This window comes from Cherax quadricarinatus, chromosome 75 (genome assembly GCF_038502225.1).
Source record: "Cherax quadricarinatus isolate ZL_2023a chromosome 75, ASM3850222v1, whole genome shotgun sequence".
Taxonomy (NCBI): Eukaryota; Metazoa; Arthropoda; class Malacostraca; order Decapoda; family Parastacidae; genus Cherax; species Cherax quadricarinatus.
The window spans coordinates 10,223,656-10,250,676 of NC_091366.1; the positions used below are offsets into that span (position 1 = coordinate 10,223,656).

General features: G+C 40.5%; 1 protein-coding gene across 3 annotated transcripts in view; it reads left to right on the forward strand.

Moving 5' to 3' along the window:
• The first annotated feature begins 445 nt into the window (after window positions 1-445).
• LOC128691825 (uncharacterized) overlaps window positions 446-27,021 on the forward strand; it is a 1,033,854-nt gene continuing 1,007,278 nt past the window's right edge. For 2 of the 3 annotated variants that reach the window (XM_070101047.1, XM_070101050.1), the window contains exon 1: window positions 9,288-9,539. Coding sequence is in view for 1 of the 3 variants with exons in the window: in XM_070101049.1 (XP_069957150.1) it covers window positions 511-533 (23 nt within the window). In the remaining 2 variants the exon portion in view is untranslated. Of the gene's footprint in view, window positions 534-9,287; window positions 9,540-27,021 lie in introns of those variants that run through there. The other variant, XM_070101049.1, reaches the window with a different exon arrangement.

Genomic DNA, 27,021 nt, shown 5'->3' on the forward strand with positions numbered 1-27,021 from the left:
TTCGTTGTCTTACCTGAAACTATTTCTAATATTTTTAAAAAATCATATAAAAAGTCCATAAAAATATATATTGTTACTGAATACCTCATGATTTTATAATTACGTGAAACATTAAAAAATTAAGAATAATGTGCTAAAATGTTATTTTATTACATTATTACTGGAAAACTTCAGAAATGGTCATTATAATTATTATTATAGTAATTATTATTGAGTTGGTTAGGATGTTCCAATATGTATTAACTAGGAACGTTGTTTAGCCTGAAATAAATTGCATTAATTCACTACTTCTTTATCTATTTAATATTCTAGAGTTATAGTTTATCGTAATAAGTAATACCAAAATTAATAAGAGATATTTAATGGGGTCTGAGCCACTTTCATAATTTTTTTTAGAAAATGTTGTTGTATAGAATGTTTTGTTAAGCGAAATTTTGGAGGGAAAAAACTGAGCTGGAAGTATCGTCTCGTGCTTTTTTTTTCTCGTTCGAACAGCATTTTTCCGGCAGAATGCGCATCCCCGCTGCTAACAAGTTAGTTTATAACCATTGTTAATGTATACTGTAGTTAGGGAAGGCTGTGTATTGATGTAGAGACGTTTTCTGATGAAATAATCACCTGGGAAAAGTCAGTTCCCAAGTCGGCAGTTATGCTAGTATTATTTATTATATATTTATACCTTGTACTGTTATGGTATATTAATGTTATATACTGTGAAATTAGAATTAACTATATGACTAGTAATAATGGATGGAAATGTCACTCTGACTTGGGTTTTCCTAGGTAATTTAGACTGATAATTGTACTTATGTCTTCCTGTATCTAATAAACTTACATATTTGTTATAGTCATGTGATATAGTCTAGATTAGGCTAGGCTAGCTTATCCTAGCCTAACTACCTTTAAATATATCTTTCTTTTAGTGGCTTACTAAGTTCCTGATGTTACTTGTTAAAGGTGTGTAGTGGAACTGTTTGTGTGTTAATTTATCTTCCAGGAGAGATCGACACCATGCCCAGCCCTTCTAGGGTAGGGTAGGTGCCCGAGCCCGAGCTTACACCTCAAAAGACTGTCATCCCCATTAGCTCCCCTGGGGCGGGGATGGCAGACCAGAGGGGACAGTTGGTGACAAAGATGAGGAGGTACTTATACCTCCTCCCATGGGAGACTTAGGTCTCAGACACTCCCTAAAGAGGGAGCCAAGGCCGGGCCACCACTTGGAAAAGGCCCGGGCCGGGAAAATTACCGGCGAATCTTTAATAATAATAATAATTATCTTCCAGGAGGTAACTTACTTTAATGCCGTCTCATGTTTGTTTAGGCTATACCTTTTCTAACCTCTGTCATGGTTAGGTCAGGTTTGTCAGGAAACAGGACAAGTGTTTGCTGGTGCTGGTCTTAGTCATATGATGACCCACATCTAGAGCTTTTGGTCGTCTGACCGAGACCTTCCAGTGGCTTACCCCCACCACTCCTTTAAAAATTATAGTTATAATTATAGCTATATGATTATTTTTCATAGATTTCTTTAGTATCTGTGATTTATGCTTGCTATAGCTTGCTATAAAGTTTCTCCACTATATAGCCTAATCTGTGTCTGTTTCCAGTATTAGTTATAGAACTATGTATTTTATTTTCTTTATTATTTACCATTCATGTTAATCTATATTTTGTTTTTATATTTCATGTATTATTTGTCTGTATTTTTTATAGGTTACTTACGTCTGTTTTGATCATTTTGTTGTATCTGTTAACTGTTTTATCAGAGTTTTGTGTTATCAGAGTTTTTGTCAATTTTGTCTACCCCATATTAGTAAGATATTTTTTGTTAATATAGAATTATTTGTTGTGAGTTATTGTATGAATTCTGTAACAAAACTAGACCATTTTTATGGGGTTTGGCAGCAACGAGGTACTTTGAGGAAATACCAGTGATTTACTAGAGTGCCTGCCGAGCTTAGCATTTCCTGGTGGAAGCCACAAGTACTACCAAAGGTCAAACCAGTAAAGAGTGGGAGGAATTAATAAGATTCTGGCCAAAAGAAGGAACTTCTGAGGAGTGACCATACAGGACCAGCTGGTGTTATGGCAGAAAGAAAGGGCTTATAGTGTTTACTTGGTTTGGCCCTGTACTATGTCTTCTTATTTTTCCAGCATTATCGATTTATAAATTATCCGGCAGTGAATCATTATTTTTGGGTAATTCATAAACGTGTTACAAAATTTAGTGATGGGTGTGTTTACGGGTGTCTGACCAATGTTATCAAATATAAGTGATTGCCATATTTTCCTTATTTGTGCCAAGTTTGTTTCTTGTGATGTGTTTTTTTTTAATTGTATATATATATATATATATATATATATATATATATATATATATATATATATATATATATATATATATATATATATATATAATATATATATAATATATATATATATGTTCCTCATCCTCATCTTGTTCCTCATCCTCATATACGACATAGACAAGGATGTCAGCCACAGCACCGTGTCTTCCTTTGCAGATGACACCCGAATCTGCATGACAGTGTCTTCCATTGCAGACACTGCAAGGCTCCAGGCGGATATCAACCAAATCTTTCAGTGGGCTGCAGAAAACAATATGAAGTTCAACGATGATAAATTTCAATTACTCAGATATGGTAAACATGAGGAAATTAAATCTTCATCAGAGTACAAAACAAATTCTGGCCACAAAATAGAGCGAAACACCAACGTCAAAGACCTGGGAGTGATTATGTCGGAGGATCTCACCTTCAAGGACCATAACATTGTATCAATCGCATCTGCTAGAAAAATGACAGGATGGATAATGAGAACCTTCAAAACTAGGGAGGCCAAGCCCATGATGACACTCTTCAGGTCACTTGTTCTATCTAGGCTGGAATATTGCTGCACTCTAACAGCACCTTTCAAGGCAGGTGAAATTGCCGACCTAGAAAATGTACAGAGAACTTTCACGGCGCGCATAACAGAGATAAAACACCTCAATTACTGGGAGCGCTTGAGGTTTCTAAACCTGTATTCCCTGGAACGCAGGAGGGAGAGATACATGATTATATACACCTGGAAAATCCTAGAGGGACTAGTACCGAACTTGCACACGAAAATCACTCACTACGAAAGCAAAAGACTTGGCAGACGATGCACCATCCCCCCAATGAAAAGCAGGGGTGTCACTAGCACGTTAAGAGACCATACAATAAGTGTCAGGGGCCCGAGACTGTTCAACTGCCTCCCAGCATACATAAGGGGGATTACCAACAGACCCCTGGCAGTCTTCAAGCTGGCACTGGACAAGCACCTGGAGTTTACCTGGAGAGAGTTCCGGGGGTCAACGCCCCCGCGGCCCGGTCTGTGACCAGGCCTCCTGGTGGATCAGAGCCTGATCAACCAGGCTGTTGCTGCTGGCTGCACGCAAACCAACATACGAGCCACAGCCCGGCTGATCCGGAACTGACTTTAGGTGCTTGTCCAGTGCCAGCTTGAAGACTGCCAGGGGTCTGTTGGTAATCCCCCTTATGTGTGCTGGGAGGCAGTTGAACAGTCTCGGGCCCCTGACACTTATTGTATGGTCTCTTAACGTGCTAGTGACACCCCTGCTTTTCATTGGGGGGATGGTGCATCGTCTGCCAAGTCTTTTGCTTTCGTAGTGGGTGATTTTCGTGTGCAAGTTCGGTACTAGTCCCTCTAGGATTTTCCAGGTGTATATAATCATGTATCTCTCCCTCCTGCGTTCCAGGGAATACAGGTTTAGGAACCTCAAGCGCTCCCAATAATTGAGGTGTTTTATCTCCGTTATGCGCGCCGTGAAAGTTCTCTGTACATTTTCTAGGTCGGCAATTTCACCTGCCTTGAAAGGTGCTGTTAGTGTGCAGCAATATTCCAGCCTAGATAGAACAAGTGACCTGAAGAGTGTCATCATGGGCTTGGCCTCCCTAGTTTTGAAGGTTCTCATTATCCATCCTGTCATTTTTCTAGCAGATGCGATTGATACAATGTTATGGTCCTTGAAGGTGAGATCCTCCGACATGATCACTCCCAGGTCTTTGACGTTGGTGTTTCGCTCTATTTTGTGGCCAGAATTTGTTTTGTACTCTGATGAAGATTTAATTTCCTCATGTTTACCATATCTGAGTAATTGAAATTTCTCATCGTTGAACTTCATATTGTTTTCTGCAGCCCACTGAAAGATTTGGTTGATGTCTGCCTGGAGCTTTGCAGTGTCTGCAATGGAAGACACTGTCATGCAGATTCGGGTGTCATCTGCAAAGGAAGACACGGTGCTGTGGCTGACATCCTTGTCTATGTCGGATATAAGGATGAGGAACAAGATGGGAGCGAGTACTGTGCCTTGTGGAACAGAGCTTTTCACCGTAGCTGCCTCGGACTTTACTCTGTTGACGACTACTCTCTGTGTTCTGTTAGTGAGGAAATTATAGATCCATCGACCGACTTTTCCTGTTATTCCTTTAGCACGCATTTTGTGCGCTATTACGCCATGGTCACACTTGTCGAAGGCTTTTGCAAAGTCTGTATATATTACATCTGCATTCTTTTTGTCTTCTAGTGCATTTAGGACCTTGTCGTAGTGGTCCAATAGTTGAGACAGACAGGAGCGACCTGTTCTAAACCCATGTTGCCCTGGGTTGTGTAACTGATGGGTTTCTAGATGCGTGGTGATCTTGCTTCTTAGGACCCTTTCAAAGATTTTTATGATATGGGATGTTAGTGCTATTGGTCTGTAGTTCTTTGCTGTTGCTTTACTGCCCCCTTTGTGGAGTGGGGCTATGTCTGTTGTTTTTAGTAACTGGGACGACCCCCGTGTCCATGCTCCCTCTCCATAGGATGGAAAAGGCTCGTGATAGGGGCTTCTTGCAGTTCTTGATGAACACAGAGTTCCATGAGTCTGGCCCTGGGGCAGAGTGCATGGGCATGTCATTTATCGCCTGTTCGAAGTCATTTGGCGTCAGGATAACATCGGATAGGCTTGTGTTAATCAAATTTTGTGGCTCTCTCATAAAAAATTCATTTTGATCTTCGACTCTCAGTCTGGTTAGCGGCTTGCTAAAAACTGAGTCATATTGGGACTTGAGTAGCTCACTCATTTCCTTGTTGTCATCTGTGTAGGACCCATCTTGTTTAAGTAGGGGCCCAATACTGGACGTTGTTCTCGATTTTGATTTGGCATAGGAGAAGAAATACTTTGGGTTTCTTTCGATTTCATTTATGGCTTTTAGTTCTTCCCGCGATTCCTGACTCCTAAAGGATTCTTTTAGCTTAAGTTCGATGCTTGCTATTTCTCTGACCAGTGTCTCCCTACGCATTTCAGATATATTGACCTCTTTTAGCCGCTCTGTTATTCTTTTCCGTCGCCTGTAAAGGGAGCGCCTGTCTCTTTCTGTTTTACATCTACTCCTTTTTCTTAGAGGAATAAGCCTTGTGCATACATCGAGTGCTACCGAGTTAATCTGTTCTAGGCATAAGTTGGGGTCTGTGTTGCTTAGTATATCTTCCCAGCTTATATCGGTTAGGACTTGGTTTACTTGGTCCCACTTTATGTTTTTGTTATTGAAGTTGAATTTGGTGAATGCTCCCTCGTGACTAATCTCATTATGTCGGTCTGGGCTCCGCGCATACATGACTGAACCTCAATTATGTTGTGATCTGAGTATATTGTTTTTGATATGGTGATATTTCTTATCAGATCATCATTGTTAGTGAAGATGAGGTCTAGTGTATTCTCCAGTCTAGTAGGCTCTATTATTTGCTGGTTTAAATTGAATTTTGTGCAGAGATTTAAAAGCTCGCGTGAGTGTGAGTTTTCATCAGAGCTGCCTCCTGGTGTTATTACTGCAACAATATTATTTGCTATATTCCTCCATTTTAGGTGCCTTAAGTTGAAATCCCCCAGGAGCAAGATGTTGGGTGCAGGAGCTGGAAGGTTTTCCAGACAGTGGTCAATTTTTAACAGCTGTTCCTGGAATTGCTGGGATGTTGCATCCGGAGGCTTGTAGACTATCACAATGACTAGGTTTTGGTTCTCGACCTTTACTGCTAAAAACTTCCACTACATCATTTGAGGCATTTAGCAGTTCTGTGCAAACAAGTGACTCTGCAATGTACAGGCCAACCCCCCCCTTTTGCCTGTTCACTCTGTCACATCTGTATAGGTTGTAACCTGGGATCCATATTTCGTTGTCCAAGTGATCCTTTATGTGGGTCTCAGTGAAAGCCGCGAACATTGCCTTTGCCTCTGCAAGCAGTCCACGGATGAAAGGTATTTTGTTGTTTGTTGCTGGCTTTAGACCCTGTATATTTGCAAAGAAGAATGTTATCGGACTGGTGGTATTGTTGGTACTGGGGGGGGATTTTTTTTCCGGCATTAGTATCTGTATCTGTTGGTTTGGAGTGGAGGCCATCGACTGTGGTTCCACTCCAGGAATGACTGGATTTGGTGTACGATTTCTGCCATTTCCTGCCAGTTTTTTTTCCTTCCTGATCAGCCGGGCTGTGGCTCGTACGTTGGTTTGCGTGCAGCCAGCAGCAACAGCCTGGTTGATCAGGCGCTGATCCACCAGGAGGCCTGGTCACAGACCGGGCCGCGGGGGCGTTGACCCCCGAAACTCTCTCCAGGTAAACTCCAGGTATATATATATATATATTATATATATATATATATATATATATATATATATATATATATATATATATATATATATATATATATATATATATATATATATAATGCCTGCTGCTTATTTCCAAGCGACGCTACCCTTAAATAGCCAGTACCTACCAGAAGTAAAAACCTTGTACCTTTTATGTCCTGTGACTCCTTATTGGTTTTCCTGCTCTAGCCAACTTTATCATCTCTTCCTTCTGTTGGAACTGTATTTCCTTTCAAACCTACGAACTGTTTGGGAATGAATTTATAATATTGAGCCTTTTAATGTAAGTTGTGAGAATGTGTGGGGAAGCAATGAAACTTCAGGTGAATGCTAGGAAATCGAAGATACTTGGAATTAGTACATAGATTTGGAAACTGAGTTAGTCTTGTTTCATTATCACGACAGAGGAAAGTCCATTCAAGATCTGCGGGATACTCATTTGTAATAAATTGTTATCTGTTTTACAATAATTTTTGTACCACTGAATATATCATTGCTTAGTTAATCTTAAGTTAATTTTAAGCCTGCCCATAATGCTCTGCATACAAGGGGCTTTGGCATGCTGCACTTTAAAAATTATATTCCTTGTACTTCTCTGTATCATGTTCAAATAAATAAATAAATACACTATACTAATGATAGTGCTGAAGCGTGAGCAGTGAATTCAGCGCACGTTTAAAATAGCACTTTTAATCGGAGGAGGGAACTTAAATCATATCATCTAACAACATGGCAGTCCTAGCTGTCAACACCTTACTGCACAATCAGGCATTCTTTGTTGTTTATGCATAACCTTTAATCTCATGAGGCAATGAAAAAGGTGCAAGTGGGGGTATATCATTTTACTTGGAATTCCAAGTGTGAATGGTTGAGCAGGGCTGTCATAATATTGGCAACGAGGAAAAGATGGATGGGGCTGCTTGACTTGAAAAAATGTTCATTGTGAGAACACATGAAATGGAAGGTGGATGGCTCACATAGGAAACTTCAGCGACGGAAGTTTGTTTATTGGGAATTAGGTGATGGTTTGTAAGTGCTGAAGGCGGTCATAGCGGCTGAGGAGCTGGCACACACATTTGCCTACATAGCTTGTATGGAATATTACAAATAATAAAGGCAAATGTGGAATGTAACCTGTGCTCCTGTGTATGGGTATGTATTTGTGTCACTCACACAGTGCACATTGTTTGAGATCTCTCTGCGCACATTTGTTAGTTTTATCACATTTTTTTATCCAAAATCTGCATTTAATATCGCAAACATAACTGTTATACAAAATGAATATTGGTGGTAATTTCAGTTGGATAATAGGTTATCTGTCTAGAATATCCTCTGTTCTCTACCAAGGTTTTAGAAGCGAAGCTAAAGAAATGTCCCTAGGTACATAGCAGGTTGGAATTCTCAGTCCCCTGCTCTGCTAAATGCTTTACCTACCTAACCAATACAGATAACTATAAGCTATGCTCATATCATGATCCATACAACATGGCATATTAGAGCACCATTCTTAATGAGGTTCAAGTAATTTGTAATGGACTAGGCCTCGTCATATCTTCATCAGTGACTTAAAGATATATTATTGTTAGTATGGGAAAGCGGGAAACCCGTAAAGGTCCTTACAAATGATGGGAATTTGAATCACTCAGGTTTGATACAAGAGCAGGAAGTAGCTCCAAATCCATGGATCAAGAGACCTTCACCAGCATGAAGGGCCATCTAAGTTATGTAAACATTGAAGCCTGTTATTCCCACTAATATAGACTGAAACTGATTACGTTTGTGCGATATGCGCTATTTTTAAATTTTACGTGGCTTCCAGTCACGTTTTCAAAGTCATGTGTTAAATGAGCCGTGGATAGAGAGAGGGAGTTATCACTCCAACATGCGAGCCATGATTTACACGTTGACACATCTCCGCACACTATATACATCCTTGTTTTAGAGACTAAAGGATTCTTGATTTGTGGTGAACAGTCTTAATGAGCCTCAAGCAGTCGATAGGCTTTCAACTCAATACCCCCACTAACCAACCTACGCTCTCATTCAAACTTCCTCAAACTTCATATAAAGCGTAGTATACTGATAATAATCTAGATGAGCTTTATTAAAAGTAATGTCTTGGTTAATTGGGTTTAAAGCATATCGAGTGCACTAAGTCATTAGGGTGAATGCAACCTGGATTGAAGTTACCTCAGTATATGTACACGAGAGACATACACGTCTCGGTGTATGTAATCCTGTATGTTTAGAAAATAGCCTGTGCTTTGAAGAGGAACCATATGACGTTTCCGTCCTTCGTGGGCAATTGTAGTCACAACGATGATTAGAAAACAGAGGCCTAAAAACAAAGTGATAGCGAGCGGGGAGAGAAGGGAGAGGAGTAGTAGTAGTAGTAACAGCAGCATCACTAAGAGTAGCATCAGTAGTAGTAGTAGCATCAGTAGTAGTAGTAGCATCAGTAGTAGTAGTAGCAGCAGCATCAGTAATAGTAGTAGTGGTGGTGGTGGCTTGTGCTTCATCAAGATGCAGGGAATCGAACACTTGCCGGCATAAGAGGAGGGTTACCAACATTTCCCAGCAGTTGTTACCTGACTGGTGTTGTGAGAGGGTGTGTTAATGTCTTTCCGGGACTCTCTTGTGCATGTGCTTTCTTTTCATCAATATACAAATTCCTCGAAGGCCATGATAAATATATTGTGCCGTCTTAGTTCCTCTGGTTAGTGTGAGTGATGATTATCGACGGGAATTTATTGTCAATATGAGATGAGTGAAAATTATGTTGGATTCTGAACGGATGGAATAACACCGATTTTGGTATCCATTTATTTCTGGAACTGTTTTCATAAGGTAAGTTTTTGCCAAGTACTTTGGATTACAATAAATGTTTGTATGCAAAGGTGTTTCAAGGGTGATGTCGGAGGGTTCTTGGTCCAAGCAACTGGACGTACCCTCCCCTTCCTTGGATCGATCCTGAATGCCTCTCATTTCCCAGTCGATACATGACCTCAAAGGGTGTATCGTTTCCACCTGGTTGAGACGAAAGCCTATTGCACGGATATTTTTATGATTGAGAAAAATTTACACATCATTACAAATGTGACGTTTTCATTACAAATTGACGCAGTTTTATTACAAATGTGACACATTTTCATTACAAATTTGATGCATTTTCGTTACAAAAGTGACACATTTTTATTACAAATGCGACAGTTTTCAAGCAATGTAAAATAAGTTAGAAAACTGGAGTGCATCTTCTTTTCTCATGTAAAACGTGTATCTTGAGATTTTTCAAGTCTTGAGACATTAAAAATTTCAACTAAAATTTTGATATTTATTGTTAAATATAGTTCAGAGAACTTTTAACATTCAATTAAAAAGCAGAAAATTATCTACAATTTCAGCTTACTATTAAAAATGTTGGGGGGGGGGATACACATCTAGTGTAATGAGAGCCGCTACAGATAACGTTTTACTCACACTATATTTTTTTTCGCGTCTAAGCCTTGAAAAAAAAACCTACAGCGTTCGCCAAGTGTTGTCAGTAAATAATTTCATTAAACTGCATTTGTGCAACTATTTCCATAGTATCGATATTTTATACCATTTTTCTTCATGTAGAGGAGACATGTACATGGACATATTTTGAACTTTGTATATTTCAGTCAGTCGCTGAGAGATTTCAATGCTGCGTGGGACAGACTCTTACCAACCTGGCATGAATATATCTATATATATTCTCACGTGTATATCTTTCTTGATGTGTCTGCACTGAGAATAACAGTCAGTGTTCACTTGGAGGGATATACATCTCCGTTTATATGCACTAAGAATTTAATTTAGTCACAATATGTCTGTCACTGGGATGGAAGTATTTGTGGTGGTAAGAATGCACCTTAATGACCCTAGAGAGTATACCTGGAGAGGGTTTCGGGGATCAGTCCCCCGGTGGCCCGGTCTGTGACCAGGGCTCGTGTGTCGGTAGGTTTTCAACTCAGTTGACCAACCATCCTAAATTTATTTTGATAGTTATGGTGTTGTCACTGAACATTTATTTAAATAACAATGATTTTAGCAGTAATTATAGAAATAAATATTTTGAATAATTTATAATTATCGTGTATACCTGGAGAGAGTTTCGGGGGTCAACGCCCCCGCCGTCCGGTCTGTGACCAGGCCTCATGGTGAACCAGGGCCTGATCAACCAGGCTGTTACTGCTAGCCGCACGCAGTCCAACGTACGACCCACAGCTCGGCTGGTCAGGTATTGACTTTAGGTGCCTGTCCAGTGTTGTGAAACCTTTAAAAAGTAGACAATATAATGAGGTTTTCTGCTGTCTAGCTACTGATTCTCTAGAGGCTGGTCAGGATAGTAAAGCAGAAGGCTCTCTCCCTACCCTTTGCCCACAGCTTGCATGAAAAAGTAGAGAACGGAATTGGTAATACTTTATTACGAATGTCGCTGCTGAAGTGGCTACGGCCACCATCTCGACCACCACTCTAAGCTGTTGCTAATAATTACTGCTACTTTGTCTTATGTTAGTGACGATCTTGAGAAATTCAACAGATGGAACAGCATCAGGGAACTTCATTCTTGCCTGGTGTAGGCAAAGAGTTGGTTAGTGATGGAGTCGAAGGTTCTTAGGCTTTCTTCCTCATGTAGACGTAGCTCATGCTGTACAGGAGTTTCGTTGATGTGTCATCATGTAGTATTGGAGTTGGGTGGATATCAGGTTCAGAGGAGGCTCGTTGAGCTACGTTCAAGATCTGGGTATCGGTCTGTATGCGAGTGATGGCTGCGTACGTAAGAGGTCTTGGTGACGCTAAGTTTCTTCTGTCTCGAGCTTCCTCTTTATTTCTTTTCTAAGAGAGCCCCTCAAGGGAGGTTCCTTGACGCTGGTGAGGGGCTCTTGATCTAGGGAATTGGATCTGTACTCTGGTTCCCTGAATTGAGCTTGAATACCTTCCATACCTCCCCCTCACATGCGCTCCCCCATAATTATAATTATAATAATTTTCTAAGAGTATTTGCTTGCAAGGGGTCAAAAAAAAAAAACAGGGACGCAGTGAGCACACTCAGAGAATTCACTGATTGTTAGAGGTACGTGTAACTAGCTAGGTTTTCCTTACAGTTAAGACATTTTCATTACCTGGAGGTTATTCCGGGGATCAACGCCCCCGCGGCCCGGTCCATGACCAGGCCTCCCAATGGATCAGGGCCTGATCAACTAGGCTGTTACTGCTGGCCGCACGCAGTCCAACGTACGAGCCACAGCCCGGCTGATCCGGCACCGACTTTAGGTATCTGTCCAGCTCTCTCTTGAAGGCAGCCAGGGGTTGGCTGGTAAAAGTGCATTATGTGAAGATGTGACCCTGACTACTACATTCAGCAATGCCCTTGAGTGGGCAGTCGTTAGCACATTGTGGACTGACCATTCTCATACCATGCCAATCGCCGTAAGTTGTGCTGGCCCGCCTTAACGCAGCCTACCGTGATTGTAGGAGTAGCGGTTCCAACAGGGAGTCAGGTGGTATAGTTTAGGTTCAACGTTCCTTTGGTTCATGTAGTAATAAGAGATGCGTAATCCTTCTCTAACAGTTGCTGAGCCATGGAAATTTCTGAGAACCTGATCTTGATCATAGATGAGACATGGGGTATTAGAATAATCTCATGAATCTTGACTCAGTCGTTGAGGTCCACGATTTGTGTCTTCAGGTCGTAGATTAGTTATTTAGTGAGTGCACGGTCCATTCTTTTGACAAACACCAACCTATTAGCTTTCAGTGCTGGCAATGGTACCACTTCGTAATGCTTGTCTTTTAGCAACTTCTTGGCAGAAGCTGCAACGATTTTGTCATCATCGTTGCTGAAGCAGTCCACGATAGAGTCTTTAGTGGCGATCAGGATAGTGAATTTTACTTGGAGTAGTCCTTGGGATACCAGCTCGCCCTGTCTTCATCAGGTCGGCGGTTCCTCCACGAAGTGGCTTGATTTTGACACGGTGGGCTTGCATAATGCAGGCAGTTCCCTTCCCCTAATGAGGATTGAAGGGGGCAGCAGAGTGTGAGCTGCTGCCACTGCTTCCTCGCCCAGAGCGAGACTGATAACCCAGTATTTGAATTATAAAGGTATATAATAGTCCATTATTTTGAAGTGTAAGGGTATATAACAATAATATTTTGAGGTATAAGGGTACATAATACTGTCATATTTTGACTTATGACGAAGTAGTATAGAAGTGCATTTATCGAAGTATCAAGTTGCTGTACAAGAGTCCAGTCTATTGAGGTATGAGGGTGTATAATACTCAATTCATTTGAATCTTGTAATATGAAAAAAGTTTCCATTGTTTTATGGCATTAAGTAATGCAAGTCTATTGTTTTGGGACAACTAAGATAAAGGAAGTAAGATAGAATCAGTTGGTTTTTAATAAAAGGAAGCAAAATAGTGTCAGTTGTTTTGATAATTTTGTAAGTTTTTCTGAAAGAAACGAGGCTACAGGTGGCGATAGTAATAATAATAATTATTATTATTATTTCTACAAGTACAGCAGGTAGTGGTGGTAGTTGAGTGATGACAATAGTGGTGGGTAATGATGGTGGTATAAATATTGGAAAATGATAACAGTTGTGGTAGTGCTGGTTACAATATTTGCGTTATTGACTATTTTATTTGCAGTGAATAGCAGTAATAATGATGGATATTATGACAATCATAGTGGGGGTAGTGATAGTGAGGAGGGAGATAGGTTATGGTTGAAGGGTGAAGGAGGAACGGGAGAGGGAAAGGGGAAAGGAAATACAGGGAGTACTTGGGAAAGACAGATAGCAGTGGACTTGAAAAGTCCACAGGGAGGCTGTCTACTTAGAAGAGCTATTTTCTACTGTCATAGTACACGATAGTTTACTATGACAGTACTCATAGTACAGTAGTATCATGTACTATGAGTGTGAGTCAAGGATAAAAAAGCAGTAGTAGTAAGTGAAGGAGAAAATGAGATTGTAGTAAATAAGGAGAAAAAGGATCACCTCAGTAGGCTTGCTTGTCTTACCAGGCTGGTGTGGATGCTGGCTAAGCTTTTGATGACAAAATTTGTATAACGGCGCTATACAAAGCGAATGCTGATTTACAGACGATATTTCGCCTATGCATTAATAACAAAGCGCTGTATGACCCTTGTAAGTTTAGCGCTTCTTTTTTATTATAGTAATAACAAGACCTGCATGGTCGAAACGTTCTGTAAATAAGGTATGCTATTGAGGTTGGTGCTATTTATAAATTGTCACTCAGCTAACTGATCCTGCAAGTTAAGGGGGTGGGGGTGAACTGATGCTGGTGGTCTCGATCCAAGGAATTGTAGTCATCCTTCTCTTCCCTTCCTCGGATCAACCCTGATTACCTCCCATTCCTCCGGTGTTATATCACCCTTGTGGGTTTATTTTTTTTATAAAAATATAATTATCAACTGTCTAAGCAAATTCGAATGTTTTCCAGAGTGTTTATTTCATAACCATACCCCGGCCGGGATTGAACCCGCGGTCAGAGAGTCTCAATCCCGGCCGGGGTATGGTTTGTTTGCAATCGTGTCATTACGATTTCGTGAGTCATGTTTATTTTATAGTTTGTTCCACTAATGTTGTTTTCACATCCTTATTAATTTTAAATGTTTAATTCATATGTTTTACGGCTTCTGTTTTGGTTTAACATTTTCCTTGTAACATAAGCTGTCTCCACCTGTTATTTATCAACCTGTCAGTGGTTTAACTGCCGTAAGAGTGAAATAAAAGAGGAAAGACTAAATTTCCTTCCATTCTGAACATTGAGGATATAAATTAAATTTTTTGTTATTTAACAGCGAGATATATCGTATCCACGTAGATGAAATCTGTTGATAATTCATTTATTGTGGTGAATCAATCTCTCTCTCTCTCTCTCTCTCTCTCTCTCTCTCTCTCTCTCTGTCTCTGTCTCTCTCTGTCTCTCTCTGTCTCTCTGTCTCTCTCTCTCTGTCTCTCTCTGTCTCTCTGTCTCTGTCTCTCTGTCTCTGTCTCTCTGTCTCTGTCTCTCTCTCTCTCTCTCTCTCTCTCTCTCTCTCTGTCTCTCTCTCTCTCTCTCTCTCTCTCTCTCTCTCTCTCTCTCTCTCTCACTCACTTTTATTGGTGATTAAGGGTAAAAATTGTGCTTGTCATGCAAGAATGCCAGGAATCTGTTTTAACAGGCTATATACACTGAGAATTCTCTCTCTCAGCGTGTATATGCTGAGAGTTTAATCACTGACCAACCGGGCTGTGGTTCGTGCAGTCTTCAAGCTGGCACTGGACAAGCACCTAAAGTCGGTTCCTGACCAGCCGGGCTGTGGCTCGTACGTTGGTTTGCGTGCAGCCAACAGTAACAGCCTGGTTGATCAGGCTCTGATCCACCAGGAGGCCTGGTCACACCGGGCCGCGGGGGCGTTGACCCCCGGAACTCTCTCCAGGCCGGCAGTAACAGCCTGGTTGATCAGACCCTAATCCACCATGAGGCCTGGTTTACTACCGAGCCGCTGGGGCGTTGACCCCCCGAAACCCTCCAAGTAAACTTTTAGGAATTACTGTAGTCTTGTCTGGTGGTGAAAAAGTTATATGCGTCTTAATGACCCCAGTGTAGTGGGTAAGGTTTAAACCCCATTAACCATCTTATTGTGTAAAATTTTATATGCAGTGAATTATTACATCAACAACAGTTATGTTTGTCCATCCGCATTTGTCTTGGTGAAGCATAAAAAAATTCTGAAACCATCCGAATTTTTAATAGTGACAACCAACTCTTCCAAGTAAGAGTTGTTATTGTGATTATTTATAAGGATACACAAGACACGTAGGGATCATATTATCTGAGAAGCGACCCCTGCAACCACATACGAGTACAAATTGGTAAGCACAGCGACTTGTCAGTGGGAGAAAGTCGAGTGTGATCATTGTTTGCTAGGAATTTGTCAGTGCCGCAAGTCTCTAGACTACTATACCCACCCACTTCAACCCGCCTATCACCTACCACTCCATCCCACCTACCGTTTAACACCACGTACATCCTACCGGAAGTTCCCTCCCACTTCCGAGTTCCCATCATTGAGAATAACGTAAAACTACCAGTTCCATGACCAAGCTTAACGACCGACCAGTTACACCGTGAGTCCAATGATTCAATATTAGTGTTTTCCTGTTAATGTTAGGTGAAAGGACTCGTGTACAACTAAATGAGACATTATTGTGGCAACGTTTCGGTCTTCAGGAGCCGTTGGTAACGACTTAACATAGCTTCTGGAGAGCGAAACGTTGCCGCTATAAAATCTTATTAATTGCACGTGTCCTTTTACCTAACATATTGTCGGTAATTCTACCAACATTATTACAATTCCTCGTTAAAGTTTTTGGAGTGGGCTGTTGGGTCATTAAGAGCTTCCTTGTTGTTTGAAGAGCAGTTAGGTCATTAAGAATCTCTTTATTAAGGAAAGGTTTCACTCAGTGGGCTTTGTCATTCCATAGGATGGTCAGAACCCATATTGAGCGAAACATTTTATTTATTAAATATCATACATGTTGTAAAAGTATGTTATCCTACAGCCTGGTGTTGAGAGCTACCTAGTACTTCCATGTTAATAATTGAAGGGCAGTTGGGTCATTAAGAGCTAACGACTGCAATTTAATTCACATAGTTAACGATAAAACCGAGTCCGTGGTTTTTATCGTCGTTTTCTACATACATTAAATGAAGTCTAGAGGCCAGTTTTTCACGATTGATGTTTTTGTTAGGAGAAATATGCATGCCTTCCAGTATACATAAGGGGGATTGCCAATAGACCCGACCCCCTGGCTGTCTTCAAGAGGGAGCTGGACAGATACCTAAAGTCAGTGCCTGAACAGCCGGCTGTGCTTCGTACGTTGGATTGCGTGCGGCCGGCAGTGACAGCCTGGTTGATCAGGCCCTGATCCACTGCGAGGCCTGGTCATGGACCGGGCAGTGGGGGCGTTGATCCCCGGAACATCCTCCACATAGCATCCTGATTTTGATGTAAATCATATGATTTGTTCAATGGAACTTTTGATCACGTGGCAGAGGACTTAACTCTTCCTTCAGCTCCGTCCCTTAAAAAAAATGTGTTGCAGTATAAATGAATCGCAATGACACTTGCTAGACATGGGTTCGGTATGAGTGGATGTGTGGGTCCGTTGGCCCACACATCCATCACAGCCTGGTTGATCGGGTACTTGCCTGAGGTAATCATTTAGTTTCTTCTTGAAAACTTCCACACTTGTTTCGGCAACATTTCTGAAATCTGCTGGTGGTATGTTGAATAGTGTGGGCGTACGAAGTTGACACCTCACCTCTTCACTGGGGTCATTTAGCATTTCCTTCCATATATATCACTCTAGTATGTTATGGTGGTGTGGAGGTGGCTAGTTAGACACTCATGTATCTTCCTTGTATATATCATGTACCTATCCTCCGTTCCAGAAAGTACATATTCATTGCTTTTAGACGTTTCCATCAGTTTAAATGTTTTATTGACTATACGGGCGGTAAGCAGTCCACTGTAGATCAGCAGCTTATAGTTCCTGTCACAGAAATGTCACAGTGGCCGTCCGCGAAATCTTCCCAATGAAAATCTTGTAGCTCTGTGGCACAGCGTTGAACCCACTACGTGCCAGGGCCACTGTTCGAGCCCCCGGCTCTCTATAATTATATATATATATATATATATATATATATATATCTATAGATATATATATATATATATATATATATATATATATATATATATATTATTATTATTATTATTATCACACTGGCCGATTCCCACCAAGGCAGGGTGGCCCGAAAAAGAAAAACTTTCACCGACATTCACACCATCACTGTCTTGCCAGAAGGGTGCTTTACACTACAGTTTTTAAACTGCAACATTAACACCCCTCCTTCAGAGTGCAGGCACTGTACTTCCCATCTCCAGGACTCAAGTCCGGCCTGCCGGTTTCCCTGAACCCCTTCATAAATGTTACTTTGCTCACACTCCAACAGCACGTCAAGTATTAAAAACCATTTGTCTCCATTCACTCCTATCAAACACGCTCACGCATGCCTGCTGGAAGTCCAAGCCCTTCGCACACAAAACCTCCTTTACCCCCTCCCTCCAACCTTTCCTAGGCCGACCCCTACCCCGCCTTCCTTCCACTACAGACTGATACACTCTTGAAGTTATTCTGTTTCGCTCCATTCTCTCCACATGTTCGAACCACCTCAACAACCCTTCCTCAGCCCTCTGGACAACAGTTTTGGTAATCCCGCACCTCCTCCTAACTTCCAAACTACGAATTCTCTGCATTATATTCACACCACACATTGCCCTCAGACATGACATCTCCACTGCCTCCAGCCTTCTCCTCGCTGCAACATTCATCACCCATGCTTCACACCCATATAAGAGCGTTGGTAAAACTATACTCTCATACATTCCCCTCTTTGCCTCCAAGGACAAAGTTCTTTGTCTCCACAGACTCCTAAGTGCACCACTCACCCTTTTCCCCTCATTAATTCTATGATTCACCTCATCTTTCATAGACCCATCTGCTGACACGTCCACTCCCAAATATCTGAATACATTCACCTCCTCCATACCCTCTCCCTCCAATCTGATATCCAATCTTTCATCACCTAATCTTTTTGTTATCCTCATAACCTTACTCTTTCCTGTATTCACTTTCAATTTTCTTCTTTTGCACACCCTACCAAATTCATCCACCAATCTCTGCAACTTCTCTTCAGAATCTCCCAAGAGCACAGTGTCATCAGCAAAGAGCAACTGTGACAACTCCCACTTTATGTGTGATTCTTTATCTTTTAACTCCACGCCTCTTGCCAAGACCCTCACATTTACTTCTCTTACAACCCCATCTATAAATATATTAAACAACCACGGTGACATCACACATCCTTGTCTAAGGCCTACTTTTACTGGGAAATAATTTCCCTCTTTCCTACATACTTTAACTTGAGCCTCACTATCCTCGTAAAAACTCTTCACTGCTTTCAGTAACCTACCTCCTACACCATACACCTGCAACATCTGCCACATTGCCCCCCTATCCACCCTGTCATACGCCTTTTCCAAATCCATAAATGCCACAAAGACCTCTTTAGCCTTATCTAAATACTGTTCACTTATATGTTTCACTGTAAACACCTGGTCCACACACCCCCTACCTTTCCTAAAGCCTCCTTGTTCATCTGCTATCCTATTCTCCGTCTTACTCTTAATTCTTTCAATAATAACTCTACCATACACTTTGCCAGGTATACTCAACAGACTTATCCCCCTATAATTTTTGCACTCTCTTTTGTCCCCTTTGCCTTTATACAAAGGAACTATGCATGCTCTCTGTCAATCCCTAGGTACCTTACCCTCTTCCATACATTTATTAAATAATTGCACCAACCACTCCAAAACTATATCCCCACCTGCTTTTAACATTTCTATCTTTATCCCATCAATCCCGGCTGCCTTACCCCCTTTCATTTTACCTACTGCCTCACGAACTTCCCCCACACTCACAACTGGCTCTTTCCTCACTCCTACAAGATGTTGTTCCTCCTTGCCCTATACACGAAATCACAGCTTCCCTATCTTCATCAACATTTAACAATTCCTCAAAATATTCCCTCCATCTTCCCAATACCTCTAACATATATATATATATATATATATATATATATATATATATATATATATATATATATGCTAGGTAGTAGGTTGGTAGACAGCAACCGCCCAGGGAGGTACTACCGTCCTGCCAAGTGAGTGTAAAACGAAAGCCTGTAATTGTTTTACATGATGGTAGGATTGCTGGTGTCCTTTTTTCTGTCTCATGAACATGCAAGATTTCAGGTACGTCTTGCTACTTCTACTTACACTTAGGTCACACTACACATACATGTACAAGCGTATATATACACACCCCTCTGGGTTTTCTTCAATTTTCTTTCTAGTTCTTGTTCTTGTTTATTTCCTCTTATCTCCATGGGGAAGTGGAACAGAATTCTTCCTCCGTAAGCCATGCGTGTTGTAAGAGGCGACTAAAATGCCGGGAGCAAGGGGCTAGTAACCCCTTCTCCTGTATATATTACTAAATTTGGAAGGAGAAACTTCCATTTTTCCTTTTGGGCCACCCGCCTCGGTGGGATACGGCCGGTGTGTTGAAAGATATATATATATATATATATATATATATATATATATATATATATATATATATATATATATATATATATATATATTTATATGTTATATATATATATATATATATATTATATTTATATATATATATATATATATATATATATACATATATTATATATATATATATATATATATACATATATTATATATATATATATATATGTATATATATATGTCGTGCCGAATATGTAAAACTGGTCAATTAGCAAGAACTCATTTAAAATTAAATCCTTTCTGAAATTTTCTCTTATACGTTTAAAGATATATTTTTTTCATTAATGTTAATGTAAAAAATTTTAATTTTGCATCAAAAGAATCTTAGAAAACTTACCTAACCTTATTATAACAAGAACAATTTATTTTAGCCTAACCCAACTAAATATATTTTAAATACGTTTACAATAATTTAGTACTAAACAAACACAATCAAATATATTTTTTTCGTTAGGTTCAGAATGATTTTGGCGAAATTATTGCATACACAAATTTTCACTTGTCCTATATGGCAAGATGAACGTTGCTATTTAAGCCAAGATCGCAAGTTCTGCCTATTCGGCACGACATATATATATATATATATATATATATATGTATATATATGATATATATACTATATATATTATATATATTATATATATTATATATATTATATATATAATATATTTATTATATATATATATAATATATATATGATATATATATATATATATATATATATATATATATATATATATATATATATATATATATATATATATATATATATATATATATATATATATATATATATATATATACACATATATACATACCAAACTACGGCAGGCCTGGACTCGACCCAGTGAACCTTATACCGCCTCCAAAGACAGCACAATGTACGCATCACCTTACCACTTGAGCCAGCGATACTAAAGAATCACGCATGCAGCTAAGCTACATGTTGGTAAATGATTTAAAATCACCTGTTTCGTGATTTCAGTTGCTATGTAGACTGGTTGTTGAGGTGGGTGTTCAAACAGGAGGAGGCTGAAATTAATCCTCGAGATACCACTGCCCCGAGTGTCCTCGGATCACTAGAAAAAGATGTAGCTCAGCTGCATGCGTGATTCTTTAGTATCGCTGGCTCAAGTGGTAAGGTGATGCGTACATTGTGCTGTCTCTGGAGGCGGTACAAGGTTCGTAGGGTCGAGTCCAGGCCTGCCGCAGTTTGGTAAATGATTTAAAATCACTCGTTTTGTGATTTCATTAATACACACACACACACACCAGGAGCTTGGACTCGACCCCTGCAACCTCAACTAGGTGAGTACACACACACGTACACGTCAACAGCCGTCAAACAAACTAACCTCACCCAGCAACATGCGAACACGAAACATGCATGATACAAATAATTTCAGGGAGGGTTCAGCATTGCCACAGTGAGGTCATTGATCTTTTGATTTACGATAACTGACTTGCGTATCCAGCCTGCTTTGTTGCATGTGTTGGAAAGGTATTCGTGTGTTTGCTGGATTTTGCAGAACAATCTCTCTCTCTCTCTCTCTCTCTCTCTCTCTCTCTCTCTGCAATAATCCCAGGTAAATATTATTTATGCACACCTTTGTTTTTGCTCTGAAACAACTATGGCGAGTTGCCATTTTTAACCTATTGCAGTTTCCCATGTAATCGAATTTTGTCTTGTCTTTTTTATGTAGTCTTGTTAGACTGTGTATGTAGTCTTGCTTCACCCTGATGTAGCCTTCTTACCTTAAGATGTCTCTATGTGGTCTTAATGTTTTCTTATATGATGGAGTATAACTGACAGAATGGTTAAAATAAAGAGCAAAGCATTTACTGAAAGAACGTTTCACTTGTTATATAGGCGAAAGTTTCTCATTAAAAGTTTTTCTTTGTATTTGTGTCTGTTTCAACGTGTCCTTGCGTAGTTTTATATCACAGATATATAACCTTGCCCCCCTAATGTGTAATTGTGTCACCCTAGTGTGTATTTTTCACCCTAGTGAGTAATTGTCACCCTAATGTGTAGTAATATCACCCTAGTGTGTATGGGGTGATGGGCGTATATGCTAATTGCTTAAGACAACAGTTGTGTCCATGAGTGGATGTAGGAGGGTCGTGGTGGACTGTACTTCCTGCTCTTGAGTGTACATTAGCTGTGTGTGTGTGTGCGCGTGTTTACACTCGTGCGAGTGACTGTGTATGTCTGGCGGGAAATATGCTTGTGTACGTGTCATAGTTACCATGGCTATGTTTGTAAAGGCATACACACGTGCACATAGATGACCCTCTAAGCTCGTACGGGTTAATTACACACACATACACAAACACACACAGGCCTTCGACACAGTTCCTCACAAGAGGTTACTGCAAAAGCTAGAGGATCAGGCACACGCAACAGGAAAGGCACTACAATCGATCAGAGAATACGTGACAGGGAGGCAACAGCGAGTCATGGTACGTGACGAGGTGCCAGAGTGGGCGCCTGTGACAAGCGGGGTTCCACAGGGGTCAGTCCTAGGACCAGTGCTGTTTTTGGTATATGTGAATGACATAACGGAAGGGATATACTCAGAAGTGTCCCTATTTGCAGATGATGTGAAGTTAATGAGGAGAATCAAATCGGTCGAGGATCAGGCAGAACTACAAAGAGACCTGGACAGTCTACAAACCTGGTCCAGCAACTGGCTCCTTGAATTTAACCCTGCCAAATGCAAAGTCATGAAGATTGGGACAGGGCAAAGAAGACTGCGGACACAGTTTAGTCTAGATGGCCAAAGACTGGAAACCTCACTCAAGGAAAAAGATCTTGGGGTGAGTATAACACCGAGGACATCTCCTGAGGCGCACATCAATCAGATAACTGTTGCAGCGTACGGGCGTCTGGCAAACCTAAGGATACCGTTCCGATACCTCAGTAAGGAATCGTTCAAGACTGTACACCATTTACGTCAGGTCCATACTGGAGTATGCAGCACCAGTTTGGAATCCACACCTGGTCAAGCACGTCAAGAAATTAGAGAAAGTGCACAGGTTTGCAACAAAACTAGTCCCAGAGCTAAGGGGATTGTCCTACGAAGAAAGATTAAGGGAAATCGGCCTGACGGCACTGGAGGGTCAGGGGAGACATGGTAACGACATATAAAATACTGCGCGGAATAGATAAGGTGGACAAAGACAGGATGTTCCAGAGATGGGACACAGAAACAAGAGGTCACAATTTGGAAGTTGAAGACTCGGATGAGTCAAAGGGATGTTAGGAAGTGGAATAGCCTAGAAAGTGACGTAGTGGAGGCGGGAACCATACATAGTTTTAAGACGAGGTTTGATAAAGCTCATGGAGCAGGGAGGAGGAGGACCCAGTAGTAGTCAATGAAGAGGCGGGGCCAGGAGCTATGAATCAACCCCTGCAACCAAAAATAGGTGAGTACACACACACACACAGAGGAGCTGAAGATCGACCCCTGCAACCACGTATAGGTGAGTACAGTGGAGTGGTAGAGGAAGGACCCTATACATAGCTTGAAGAAGAGGTAGGATAAGTCTCAGATGAAGCCAAGAGAGTGAACCCAGTAGTGCAGTGGTTCCCAAACTGGGGGTAATTTAACCATTTTTGGGGGGTAATGGAGGGGTGACAGAAAAAAGTTATGAATTCTGAAAATCAAGAAAACAATGCGGTACCCGGTATGAGGATTATTGTTAACTTTGTCTTAGTATATAAAGTTGTAAAGTAAACCTATTATAAGTAAGTAATAAAGTTAAACCAAATAACATCAAAAACTAATATACATCAAAAACTAATATACAGTATTAGAAAAGAAGAAATATATAGCTAAGTGTGTGGAAACCCAAAAGTATTTTGACAAGTATGCTTCAGGACAAAAGTCACTCAGTAGCCCAGATCGACCTGTCCAGTACGCATCACTCACTTCCTGAGGCTGCCTCTATTTCACACTGTCAGTTTATCTGTGAGCATCAGCCGAGGTAGACATAAGCTGGTATGAAGCCAAGAATTCCTAAACTAGCTTCAAGTATGCAACTCCATCCATCCCACTGATGTTCTTGACATCTTTGGTAATAGTCATTAGAGATGCACAATGTTCAAATACAATAAATAAAAGAAAATATCTCAAGTGTTTTAATTTAGCCATATATATCAATAATAACAACATTTTGTGAAAGGGGTAACGTGCTTTATGTGGCATGTTAAATTGGGTAACAAGCTGAAAAAGTTAGGGAACCACTGCAGTAGTGGCTAGCGAAGAGGCGGCACCAGGAGGTGAGGCTCGACACCTGCAACCACATATAGGAGAGTACATATGTGAGGACCACAAACGAATACGCAAGGATCAGAAGGTAAGGTGAAAGAAAATGAAACAGCATCAAAGGTTAAAATTGAACGAAGGTACTTCACAATGACATACAGAGAAACCTATTAAAATAATGATCAAATGAAAAAGCTAAAGGAGAGAGAAGGAAGATGACAAAGAAGTGTGTGAAGAGCTTAGCAGAAAGTTCAAAGAGTTTTTCATACAAAGTTTAGCTACTGTGGCCAGAACAGATCAACTGGTTCTAGAAACCATAAACACAGACAGAAGTGATCAGACTACTAAGGAAGGTTGACGTATCTAAAATAACGGCACAGTAGAACACATCTCCAGGGGTGATTGAGGAACAACCAGTATATGACACAGTAACAAGCACATATCACCAGACACTCGAAATAGGACTAGTGCCATTTTTTTTAATACACAAGTGGTCTTTATATATAGGAGGAACAGACAAGAGACACTGAATTACAAGCCAGTGTTTAACATGCATTCTGTCAAAAGTTCTGGAGAAGATTGTAAGGGAAAGGGAAGTGGAGCACTTAAGGGATTCTTTTCAGAAAACTAACATGAATTTGGGGATTGAAAACCTCCTACGATCTTGCTGGAGTTTTATGACAGAATCACAGAAATAAAACAAGAAAGCCAGCAGTGGGCGGATTACATCTTCTTGGAGTGCAAGAACATATTTGACGCAGTTCCACTCCAGCAGTGGGCGGATTGCATCTTCTTGGACTGCAAGAACATATTTGACGCAGTTCCACTCCAGCAGTGGGCGGATTGCATCTTCTTGGACTGCAAGAACATATTTGACGCAGTTCCATGCCAGAGATTTGTCCACAAATAAGAACGTACTTGGTTAAAGGGCAGTGTTCCAGTTGGTCAAGAAGCACTTGAATGACAAGGCAGTGTTACAGCAAATGACAAACCATCAGACTGAAAGTAATAAGTCGGGGTCCCGCAGAGTTCAGTATTAGGACCGCTATTGTTAGTATATACATGTCAGCGACCTACCATAAGGAAAGAGAAAAGGCATTAACCACAAGACATGATCAGCATGAACAGAAGCGCGAAAAGGTCTAAAGGTTTGCAACCAGACTAGTACCGTAACTGAAAGGAATGAATGCTCTATAGAGGAGAGGTTGAAGGAACTGAAACTGACCACCTTGGCAGTGAGAATGACAAGAAAGCCATTAATATGATGTACAAAATCAAAAGGAATTGATAGGACATATTAGGAGACACTGAATTAAGAGGACCAGGATCAAGGGGACACAGATGGAAACTGAAGACAGATGAGACATAAGGATGTAAAGAAATATTTCTTTAGTTCCAGGGTGGTTGGAAAGTAGAATGACTTGGATGAGGCAGTGGTGGAGGCAAACTCAGTACACAGCTTCAATAAGGCCAGAAGTCAGTAATGCTGATGAAGGCGGTCTGGGAGGCGAGTCTGGAAGCTATTTATGGACCCCCACAAACGCAGCTTACCGAGTACTCATCCACCCACAAACCCACCCCATCAGTCACTCACCCACCCCCGTCACTCATCTTCCTCTCGGAGGGAAGTGTGGGTTTTTTTTTTTTTTTTTTTTTTTTTTTTAAGTTTTTGTTGTAATTTTCGTTACACCATGTTAACAGAGAAATGAGAGATTATTTATATTTTAGTGTGTGTGTGTGTATAATGTAAATGTGTGCGTGTGTGTTTGTGCACGTGTGTTACCCTAAAGAAATACTTTCTTAATCTCAAAACTCCAGACCATCGCATTAGCCACTGGACCAGCTAGCCACAATAAGATTCGTCCAACTAGGTATATTTCTACATAGGAAGATTAGTATAGGCACTGCTGTGACCACAAATACAAGTTTTTACAGACGAATCTCCAGCTAGCATGGCCGTGACGAACTCTAGCTCAAGTCCCCTCAAAGCCGTTAACATGACTCACGAAATCGTAATGACATAATTGCAAACAAACCATACCACGGGTGGGGATAGAACATCCCTAGGGTCAATACTTATCCCTTTAAATTTTATAATTAGTCTTATAGAAGACAGACGAAGCTTTGGCCGGCATTTTCATCGTCGTTCCCGCTTCAGGTTAGATACTGGGAAATTAAATTTGCACAATATAAATAAAACATATTCAACACTAGGTATCATTGATGACGCGTCATCAACGATACCTACTATTGCACGTTTAATATATAGTTTAATATATAATTACACAAGATAATATATACTATGTGCACCCAGGAGGCTAGACAGCTGCATTGTGATTTTTTGCTCCACTCAAGGTTGATGCACTGGTTATATTGTTGTTAAAGGAGCCAGATAGTGATTGTTATTGTTACTAAAGGAGCCAGAGCTGTATAGTCCTTGTGGCTTAGCGCTTCTTTTTTATTATAATAATAATAAAGGAGCCAGATGGTGATTGTTATTGTTAAGAGCCAGATAGTGATTGTTATTGTTGAAGGAGCCAGATGGTGATTGTTATTGTTGTTAAAGGAGCTAGATAGTGATTGTTATTGTTAAAGGAGCCAGATAGTGATTGTTATTGTTAAAGGAGCCAGATGGTGATTGTTATTGTTAAGAGCCAGATAGTGATTGTTTTTGTTGTTAAAGGAGCCAGATGGTGATTGTTATTAAGAGCTACATAGTGATTGTTATTGTTAAAGGAGCCAGATAGTGATTATTATTCTTAAAGGAGCCAGATAGTGATCGTTATTGTTAAAGG